At 54.0% G+C, this 9,709-nt stretch overlaps 1 protein-coding gene and 1 long non-coding RNA gene across 3 annotated transcripts; one reads left to right on the top strand and one right to left on the bottom strand.

Annotated features, from left to right (window-relative positions):
* The first annotated feature begins 946 nt into the window (after positions 1-946).
* Positions 947-7,423, top strand: ERAL1 (Era like 12S mitochondrial rRNA chaperone 1). Of its 2 annotated transcripts, none has more exons than XM_069089784.1 (11): positions 947-1,087; positions 1,302-1,439; positions 2,790-2,917; positions 3,017-3,094; positions 5,155-5,201; positions 5,569-5,630; positions 5,854-5,966; positions 6,052-6,291; positions 6,481-6,630; positions 6,711-6,791; positions 6,922-7,423. In XM_069089784.1, the coding sequence occupies exons 1-11, from the start codon at positions 1,009-1,011 to the stop codon at positions 7,042-7,044; spliced, it is 1,239 nt and encodes a 412-aa protein (XP_068945885.1). In that variant the 5' UTR covers positions 947-1,008; the 3' UTR covers positions 7,045-7,423. The 2 variants fall into 2 exon arrangements, with proteins under 2 accessions (XP_068945885.1, XP_068945883.1); XM_069089782.1 differs by having other exon boundaries at positions 3,002-3,094.
* A 33-nt stretch (positions 7,424-7,456) lies between these two features.
* LOC138162525 (uncharacterized) lies at positions 7,457-8,444 on the bottom strand. Its single transcript, XR_011168653.1, has 2 exons — positions 8,387-8,444; positions 7,457-7,854 (listed from the first exon to the last, which is right to left on the bottom strand). It is a non-coding gene; the product is annotated as an uncharacterized lncRNA (long non-coding RNA).
* Positions 8,445-9,709: the final 1,265 nt, after the last annotated feature.

Raw genomic sequence — 9,709 nt, 5'->3', positions numbered from 1 at the left:
CTAATCAGATTATACAAAAAAAGAAAAGGAAAAGCCTGTCCTCGTCCATCTCCCAAGCTAGCTACAATAGAGAATGGCTATAATAAAGGAAGAATGGCTGTTGAGGCAAAATCCAAGGAAGGAGACAGACGTGACAAGAACCTGTGCGTATACACAAATGTACATTGTTGTTTCAATTTTGTTTGACTCCTCCTGACCCCATTTGGGGTTTTCTTTCCGGAGGGGGGAAAGGCAAGGCAATTGGAGTTGTGACTTGACCAAGGTCACACAGCTAGTGTGTCAAGTGTCTGGGGCTGGATTTGAACTCAGGTCCTACTGACTCCATGGCTGGTGCTCTATTCACTGAACCACCTAGCTGCCCCCTAGGGGTTTTCTTTAGCAAAGACACTGGAGGGGTTTGCCATGTCCTTCTCTGACTCATTTGACGGATGGGGAAACTGAGGCCAACAGGGTGAAGTGACTTGCCCAGGGTTACACACCTAGTAAATGCACAGGCAGGCTCAAATGCACGGATTAATGCATTACTACACGCACACTTAAATGTCCAAATTTGGGGCAACAAGAACTCAGGCGCCTAATGAAGAGAGGCAAATTCCCGAGGCTGGGCAGGGGCGGAGGCGCCAAAGGACGCCATGGTCCTGGGAGGATGTCCTGGAACTCAAGGGGACACGTGACGCGGAGAGGAACAGAACGGGTTTTAGCCACGTGCTGCGCGTAGAGAGGCGTCGGTAAACTGATCCCCAGGCGGGTCCAGAGTGACCTCATCGTGTTGGGGCGGGGCCTCTGCCTGTCCTTCCTCCCGCTTCTCAAGGGGGAGGAACAAGGGGGCGGGGAGAGCGGGGGGCGGGGAGGGCGGGGAGGGCGGGGGGCGGGCTCTCCACACCACCTCTCCGGCCAGCCTGGGAGTCCCCCAGCATCCCAGGCTCCTCTGCGGCCCGACCTGTCGGGGCGGCTCGCTCCCTCGCTCGGGATCCTTCTGGGCACTTCCGGCGCACCCTGCGAGCAGACATGGCGGCCCCCAGCCGCACCGCCGCTGGGTGGGTGCGGGCGGCACTTGGCATCTGGCGGTGGAGCCGAGGAAGCGCCGGTGAGGAGCCGCAGAGGGTGAGGGTGAGGCTTCTGAGCGGGTCATGAGCACTGAAAAGCGCCGGGGTTCTGGCAGGCACGAGTGGAAGAATCTCAGCTCCCGTGGCCCGCCCCCTTGTTTCCGTTACGCCTCGGTCACGCCCCTGGCCACGCCCCCTCCGTGCCTCCGCCCCCTGCCCGATCCTGGGCTAACGCTACTTCTCCCTGTGTGGCAGCTGTGACCCGAGGTTCGTGCGCGGCCCCTCCCGCTCGCTGCTGCCATGGACAGGGCTCCGCCTTGGACCACCTCCTGGGGATTGCAAAGCCGGGCTACGACACTGCCCCCCCGGCTCCTGCTGTGGCCCTGCACCGGGGTAAGCGGCTCAGGCTCGCGGGTGGACAGGGTGGGCGCTTCTCCCCTTTTTACAGAGGAGGGAAACTGAGGCTCGGCGAACGCTTGCCGAGCCCCTAGAGAGGGATGCCGACATCTTATTTAACACAGCCTTTGACCTGGGGAGTCTAGGTACTACGGGGGTGTAGGTGCTTGGAATCGAGACACCAAGGGGTCTGGGAACCTTTCTTCCGACAATAATTACAAATAGCCAGTATCTGTAGAGAAAAGTGTTTTGCAGAAACCTTCCTTGATCTTCACAACCCCAGCAGGTAGGTGCTATGATTGTCCCCATTTTAGAGAGGAGCAAACTGAGTTTCAGCTAACTTGCCCTCCCAGTGTAAGTAACTGCAGCTGGATTTGAACTCAGGGCTTCCTGACTGCAGGTCCAGCATTCCATGGCCTGCACCAGCCCACTGTCTATGTTATTGGTTTCCTTTGCAATTCTGTTTATTTTATTTTATGTCTTTAAGAATATAATTCTTGGGCGGCTAGGTGGCGCAGTGAGTAAAGTGCTGGCCCTGGAGCCAGGAGGACCTGAGTTCGGTTCTGGCCTCAGACACTTAACACCCCCCCCACACACACACACACACAAAAATTAGCTGTGTAACCTTGGGAAAGTTACTTAACCCCAAATGCCCTCCAAAAAGGCAGAAAAAAAAAGAATATAATTCTTGAAAGGAGCCAATAGATAATATATTTCTTCTTGAAATAAGAAAGGTAAAGACTCCCTGGCATGGGGCATAGGTACAGATCAGTATGGTATGAGGTAGAGGCTGATGGGACACAGCAGAATCCAGAATGCTCGAGAAGATTTGGGGAAGGAGTAGTTGGAGGAGTTGGGGAAAGCTCCATGGAGTAGCCATACCACTTTGAAGGTCAGAGAGGATCCTGAGAGGAAAAGTTGAGGCACAAATACATTCCAAGTAGGAAAAACAGTGAGAGATGACCTGGGGAGAGAAGCCTGGAAAGTAGGCTATGAAAAACAGCTGGATGGGTGCTTGATGTCCTTGGTTTGATGAAGCCACTTGCCCTCAGAGCCAGGATCTGAACCCAGGTCTCCTAATGATACTTGGTGTTTATCAAGTGCATCATTAAGAATCACTGGAATTCCTAGAGCACCAGGTCACAGGTTAGAATATTCAGTCCCCATTGTACAGTTGGCCCCCTCACACTCGAAGCTGGGTGAGTCATTGGCTGGGCTGGACTAGGGTCCCAAGCTCCTCTTTGCCAGACCTGCTTTCTGGTTTCATTTCCTGGATGCAGGCAGGTTCTTTTCAGAGAAGTGGGGACTGGGTCACTGGACTGTGCTCTCTGTTATGCCTCCTCCCAGACAAACAGGCTGTGCTTGTGGCCCTTCCTCCCAACATGCCAGAGAACTCTCGGATCCTGCGGGTCGTCATCCTGGGAGCCCCGAACGCCGGGAAGTCAACGCTTTCCAACCAGCTGCTAGGCCGCAAAGTATGACACACCCACTGTCCATTCCCTGTCTCATCACTTTGCTGTCCCCACCAGTTCTGGAAAGGTCTGAGCTCTTACTCTCAGCTTTGGTCCTGCCAGGTTTTCCCTGTCTCCAAGAAGGTACACACCACGCGATGCCAGGCCCTGGGGGTCATCACAGAGGAGGAGGCACAGGTGGTGAGTATGTGTAAGGCATAGATGGGTGAGCTGTGATACTGGGAGCTTTACCCCGAGGATGCTTATTGTGGAGGGTGAAGCTAAGACCACTGGCTGAGTGAGGTCCACCTAGGGCGCTCTATAACCTGATCCTCGCTTAGGATCCAGCCGTCTTCGGGCATCTCTTCGACAAGGGCCTCGTGTTTCTGCCCCCTCTGCACCTGCCCAATAGCTTTATTTCAACCTAGGAGAAATTCTTTGTCTTGCTCCTTCCTTATAGGACTCACAAGCTCTACTGTCGCATATTGAGACCTCTGCTTCAGTCCCTGAATAAAAGGGGGGGAGGGGCGTGGGGGGATGTATCTGGACCTGTATTAAGTGTAGATAACACGCCAGGCAGCACCCTGGCCACAGAGATTCAAAGATAAGCATGAAAACCCATCCCTGCCCTCAGGGAGCATCAACTTGGGAGATCCATGTGCCCAGACCAGTGATATAAGTGAGTCAGAGGTCAGAGAAAGGACTGACAGTCGGAGGTGTGGGTGGTTCCTCAAAGGCTTCAGGTCACAAGGAAATGTTGCCAGAGCTGAGCTTTGGGGAAAAGTGAGGGCAGGTGGGAAAAGAGGGCACCCCACCCCTGGGGCACAGCCTAGGGAGGCAGATAGGCTAACAGCGAATGGCCAGCCTGCTTTGGAGCACAGTGGCTAGGTTAGCTTGGATGCAGAGTAGTTCATGTGAAGGGGAACAGTGTAAATGTGTCTGCAAAGGGAGCTTGGCGCCAGAGAGCAGAGGGCACTGAATGCCAACCTGAGCAAGTTCTATTTCATTCTAAAGGACCCGCTGAAAAACTGAGCAAGGGAGTCACATGAACATTCTCTGCTTTTTGGAGATGATTCAGCTTCTCTGTGGATATTGGAATGGAAAAGGAAAAAGGGATGTGGAGGTAGAATGGGTGAGACTTGGCTGGTGACTAGAGATGGTGCTAAAAAAGGGAGAGGACGAGGCAAGGGGGACTCTGAGGTTGAAAACGTTCTGTGCCCTCAGTGAACATTGGCCATTTGGGAAGGTGTCCGTGCCATTTAGGACACGGGGAATATGAGATGGGACTGAAATTCAGGAGAGAGATGAGGGCTGGATCATAGAGGTGATCATTGAACCAAAGGGAATCGATGGCGTTGCCAGGGGAAAGGATATGGAGAGAAAAAGAGAAACCGGCCCCAGAAGGAGGAAATATCATGGATAGGAGCAGGAGCCGGATGTTGACCCATCTAAGGAGCAGTCAGGCAGGTGGAAAGAGAGCCAAGCTCAGGGACAAAAGAGAGTTGTGTACAAAACGGAAAAGAGGTCAAAGAGAAGGGTGCCTGAGGAAAGGGCCAGGGTGAGGGGGCACACAGAGAATGGAAGAGAGCTGGGTGTGTTTGACAAGAGGGACTAAAGGCAAGTGAAAGGCTGACGGAAGGAAGCCAGCATTCGGGTGCCCATCAGTGTATAAATAGTGTCTCACTAGGAGGTAGGCTCTGTTATCCCCATTTTACAATTGAGTCAGGCAGAGGTTAAGTGTCTTGCCCAGAGTCACACAGCTTGTGAGTATTTTGAGGCTAGATTTGAACTCAGCTCTTTCCTAACTCTAAGCCTAGCAGTTTTCACTGTGGCCCCACCTAGGAGTCAAGAGGGATGGATCAGGAGCATTAGTAAAATGAGTAGCTTTGGCAAAGAGAAGGAATGCTGGGGGAGGGGAGGTGATTTAGAGAGTTCCCAAAATGTGCATTGAGGAATGGATGGGCTGGGTTTTTGGTGTTTCTTTTTTAAAAGTAAGAGGACAAAGCTGTCTGTTGAGAGATGGAAGGGGAGGCTGTGGTGTTAGGGACTGGGGAGAGAAGGGATGACTTGGGAGAGCTCGGAGGGGGCAGTCAAGCATCTGGGTTTGGGTTCCGGAAAAACATATGAGGGAGGGCAGTGTTTGGGTTTGGGCCCAGGACGTCGGCCCCTCGGTGGCTGCGAGAGCCAGGCTGCCTCCAGGTCGGGCCTAACACACACTAACCTGTCCTCTCCTTCTGAGACTGTGTCTTTCTTACCTCCAGGTTCTCCTGGACACTCCTGGCCTTATCAGCCCTGCTAAGCGGAAGAGGTAATGGCACTGAAAAGCCCTGGCTGCTCTGACGGGGAATGGTAATAAAGCCACAGTCAGCATTTCTAGGGCACTTTAAGGTGTGCCCATCTCATTACAAATGCTAGCTCATTGGATCTCCCCAACAACCTTATGAGCTAGGTGCTGTGATTCTCCCTGTTTTGCAGATGGGTAAACTGAGGTACAGTGGGGTGGTCACATAGTCAGTGTCTGAGACTCAGTCTTCCAGTCTCCAAGTCAGTTACTGTGTCCTCCGTGCCACTTGGCTGCCCGAGGAAGCCAGAAGCTTCCTGTTTCCTCCACGTTCTCCCAGGAGCAGCTTGGGCACCTGGCTGAATTCTCTCAATGTCCTGCCTCTGTCCTTCAGGCATAACCTAGAGCAGTCCCTGCTGCAGGACCCCTGGAGAAGCATGGAGGATGCAGACCTGGGTAGGCCCCCCTGGCCTGAGGTGGGCTGGGGGAGGGGCAGCGGGCGGGCGGGAGGCATTCTGCATTTGCTAAATTCCCAAGGGGTCACACCCGAATGGCTCCTGGGAACGGGGGGGATTGGGACAGGGGCCCTATGTAGTGAGTGATCTGTCAGCTTTGGGTGGGCAGGGTTGGGAGAGATCGACAGAAGCAGGGGCATAGGGTTTGCTGTTTTTCCTCCCAGTCATTGTTCTAGTAGATGTCTCAGACAAATGGACCCGGGGCCAGCTTAACCATCAGGTTACGAAGTGCTTATCTCAGTTCCCCCAAGTCCCCAGCATCCTGGTTATGAATAAGGTGAGTCAAATGCTAAGAAAGAATCGTCAGCGCCGCTGCTTCCTTTGGGGCTTGTGGGCGCACTGATGCCCTGCCTCCTCCCTAGGTGGATTGCTTGAAACAGAAGTCTGTCCTTTTGGAGCTGACAGCAGCCCTCACGGAAGGTGTGGTTGGTGGCAGAGAGTTTCGAGTGAAGCAGACATTCCCAGTTTCTAAGAGCCAGAAAGCCCCAGCAGAGTCAGACCCAGAGGCCTCAGAAGGCCTCAGGGAGAGGGTAGGCTGGCCTTGCTTCCAGGAGATCTTCATGCTGTCTGCCCTGAATCAGGAAGATGTGGAGACCCTGAAGGTCAGTCTGTCTTCGCTCCCCACCCCCTAGGTAGTGCCATCTCTTCAGAAGCCTAGATCCAGCATCCTGAAGTCCTTTGCCTTGGGCATGGCCTTTAAGTAGGAAGTAAAGTCCTGGGCTGTCTTGGGAGCAAGGGGGGCATGGTAGGGGAGGCCCTGAGACCAACCATGATTTTTGTGGTGCCCACAGCAATATCTCCTGGCACAGGCCCAGCCAGGGCCCTGGGAGTTCCACAGTGAAGTGCTCACCAGCCAGACACCTCAGGAGATCTGTGCCAACATAATTCGGGAAAAGCTCTTGGAGCACCTGCCCCAGGAGGTGCCTTACAGTGTGCATCAGGTACAGGACTTGGAGGAAGGGGGGAGGTCCTGCAGACTTGTGTTTTGGCCAGAACTGCCAGAAGTGTCTCTTCTTGGCAGGAGACCAAGCTGTGGGAAGAGGGTCCCAGTGGGGAGCTTGTGATCCTGCAGGACTTGCTAGTGTCTAAGGAGTCCCACCTGGTGAGTGGGGCCATGGGGAGTTGGGGCACAGGCCAGATGGCATTTCCCCCCCTCCCCTTTACCCTTCCCTTCCTTTTCCCTCCCACCCCCAACAAACATATACAAGCCCTGTTCTCTGTCCTGCCCACAGAGGCTGTTGATTGGTCAGAGTGGGCAGCTGATCAGCCAGCTGGCACAGGAAGCCACTGAGGACCTCAGAAACATATTCCTCTGTGATGTGCAGCTCCGCCTCTCGGTTAAGCTCCGCAGGTGACCGGCCCCTAGTGGCTGGCCAGGCACAGGGACCTGGTGCTTTATCATTGGGCCCAACCCTGAAAGGATTGAAGCCAGAGCTGCCCCTGCCTCCCCTGCCTCCGCCTGGAGCTGCTCAGAGACCTGCCCTCCTCTCAGGAGCGCCTCCTGCTGGTGCCTGGGGAGGGCCACAGGCAGCTCCTGTTTTTTTTCCAGAGCAGAGCCTTGGTTCTCCCTTCATCCCAAGCCTCCCTGCCTTGGTTAGTTAGCCCCCCACAACTAGCACCAAGTAGATGCCCTATGTACAGCCCCAGCCAGGCCCTTGATGCCCTGGAGAGGAGAGTTACGTTCACCCCCTTCTGTTCCACCTGTCATCCTCACTCTGTATCCCCTTCTCTGGTTTGTTGGTGGTAATAAAATGACATAAGAGAGAGTTTTGGTTCTCACTTTTATTTTTACAAAATGGCAATAGAGATGACAGTTTCCCCTCCTCTTCCTTCCCCCCGATTCCTCCCCTCATTGTCCAGCTCCAGGGTCTTCAGCTCTGCTTGTGGGCACGGTCACTGAGCGCAGCAAGAGAACCGTTACCATTACTAAGCACAGTAATGGTAACGGTTTCCTCCCCATGCTCCTTGTGTGCCGTCTTGGGGCCTGGCCCAAGCGCTCTCTCAGCTCTCCAGCTCTGCCGCTGCTCCAGGGTTCCAGAGCTGAGAGTGGCCCATACCAGTACATCATCTATACTGTAGTGTCTCATTGCAAACTTACAGTATACGATGATATCCTGGCCAGGGCCCCATGTGGGCACGGCAGTGTTCTCTACCTGAGGAACCATCTAGAGAAACAATACAGAAAAGCATCCGGTGAGAAGAAGGGCACGCAGGGGGAGTGGGAAAGGGCCTCTCCCCCGTACAAACTTCCCTTGGATCTCTCCACCCGCTGTTCCACCCCAGAGAGGCCAGTGGTTTCTAAGCTACGTCCATTGGTTAGTAGAGTATAATTCAGGATGGAGGAGAGAAGGCCATGGTGAAACGCTCATGCTTAGGGTCATGGGTCCTACAGGGGTGGGGAACCTAAGGCCTCAAGGCCACTTGTGGCCCTCTTGGCCCTCAAGTGCTGCCTTTTGACTGAATCCTAAAGGTCGCACTTGAGGACCAAGAGTGCCATACATGGCCTCGAAGCCTCAGGTTCCCCACCCCTATGCCTAGGACCAAGGAGGGGAGGACTGTTAGCTCACCAAGCAAAAGGTCCCTGTGCCTTGGGGAACTGGAGCCAGAACAGACTGAGGAGCTCAGGGAAGTCCCAAAGAGAAAGGGGTCAGGGCAGGATAAAGGAGAGAAAACGGGCTGGGCCTCTCCGGCACTTACCTGGCACCAAGCGCTGCTAGGAGGCCTCCTGGGGAGCGGGCGCCCCAGTCTCCACCTGGCCACTTCTCCCTGGCCTCCTTTTAACCCTGCTGGCCCCACCTCTTGGGTGGGGTCCTAAGGAGGGTGGGGAAGGCCAGCTTGGCCAGGCTCCACTCCTTAACCCTTTCTGTGCTCACCCCTTTCTCCAGGGGATTCTTTGTTGAGTTGGGCCTGGAGGTTGCCCCCTAGCCTCGACCTCCCATCGTCAGCCCTCAGGCAGGGTCTTGGTGTAAGTCTGCAGCCTCTGTCCATGGTCCCAGGCCCCTGCTCTGTGTGGCAGAGGACTCAGTGTGCAGTGAAGAGAGCTTGGCTTCATTTCCCTCCATTGCCATGGGTTACACCATGGCTACAGGCAGTCACCTTCCCCACCTCAGTTTTCACCTCTTTATAGAGGGCATCATTCAGTTCAAGTCAACAACTTGGCACACTGTATGTACATGAGGAGTGCCAGGGGCAGCTAGGTGACAGTGGATAGGATGCTAGACCTGGAGTCAGGAAGATGAGTTCAATTCCACCCTCAGATGCTGGCTGGGTGACCCTGGGCAAGTCACTTAATCCTGTTTGCTTGTTTCCTTATTTGTGAAAAGAGTTGGGAAGGCAATGTCAAACCACTCCAGTTTCTGCCAAGAAAACCCCTCCCAGAGTCGGGCATGATTGAACAGCAGCAACACCATGTAAAGACAGGTATTCCCTGGTGTCCAGGAGATTCTAGTGGGGGGAGGGAAGCAGGGCAACATGTACACAAATAAGGAAATAAAAAGTATGTACAAAGCATTTTTGGTGGGGGATGGGGACCAACCTGGAAGGATAAGGCAGGGTCTTGTGGGGGTGACATTTGTGCTGAGCCTTGAAGAGACTTAAGGTTTCCAAGAGGGAGGGCATCCCAGGCATGGGACACAGAGGTGGAGTGAGAATGGCACGAACCAGGGCACGAACAATGTTACTTCATTTGATCCTCAACACTGCTGAGAAGCAGGTGCTATGATTATCCCCATTTTATAGAAGAGGAAGGTGAGGCAAGCTCAGGGTCACATATCTAGTCTGAGGCTGGATCTGAACTTGGATCTTGACTCCAGATCTCCTCCTCTATCCACTGAGCCGCCTAGAAATGTCTCACAAAGGGAATGGCATATAATCCAGTTTGGCTGGATCAGGGGCGCAATAATGCGAAATGAATCTAGAAAGAGAGGTGGGAGCCAGATTGTGAAGGGCTTTAGAAATTGCTGAGGAATTTGTATTTTATCCCAGAGGTAAAGAAAGCTGGGGGCAGCTAGGTGGAGCAGT

Source organism: Petaurus breviceps, unplaced genomic scaffold (genome assembly GCF_028583685.1).
Source record: "Petaurus breviceps papuanus isolate PSGF00001 unplaced genomic scaffold, PetGlider_PUasm1.0 186, whole genome shotgun sequence".
Lineage (NCBI taxonomy): Eukaryota > Metazoa > Chordata > Mammalia > Diprotodontia > Petauridae > Petaurus > Petaurus breviceps.
The sequence above is the reverse complement of the archived record's forward strand: the minus strand, read 5'-3'. Positions and strand labels throughout refer to the sequence as shown.

What these genes read in the sequence shown, in the direction of transcription:
- ERAL1 (XM_069089782.1), top strand. Translation starts at nt 1,009, where the DNA reads ATGGCGGCCCCCAGCCGCACCGCCGCTGGGTGGGTGCGGGCGGCACTT. An exon ending in TGCTGTGGCCCTGCACCGGG is followed by an intron (nt 1,440 to 2,789) that starts GTAAGCGGCTCA and finishes GCCTCCTCCCAG; the next exon opens with ACAAACAGGCTGTGCTTGTG. An exon ending in CAGAGGAGGAGGCACAGGTG is followed by an intron (nt 3,095 to 5,154) that starts GTGAGTATGTGT and finishes TCTTACCTCCAG; the next exon opens with GTTCTCCTGGACACTCCTGG.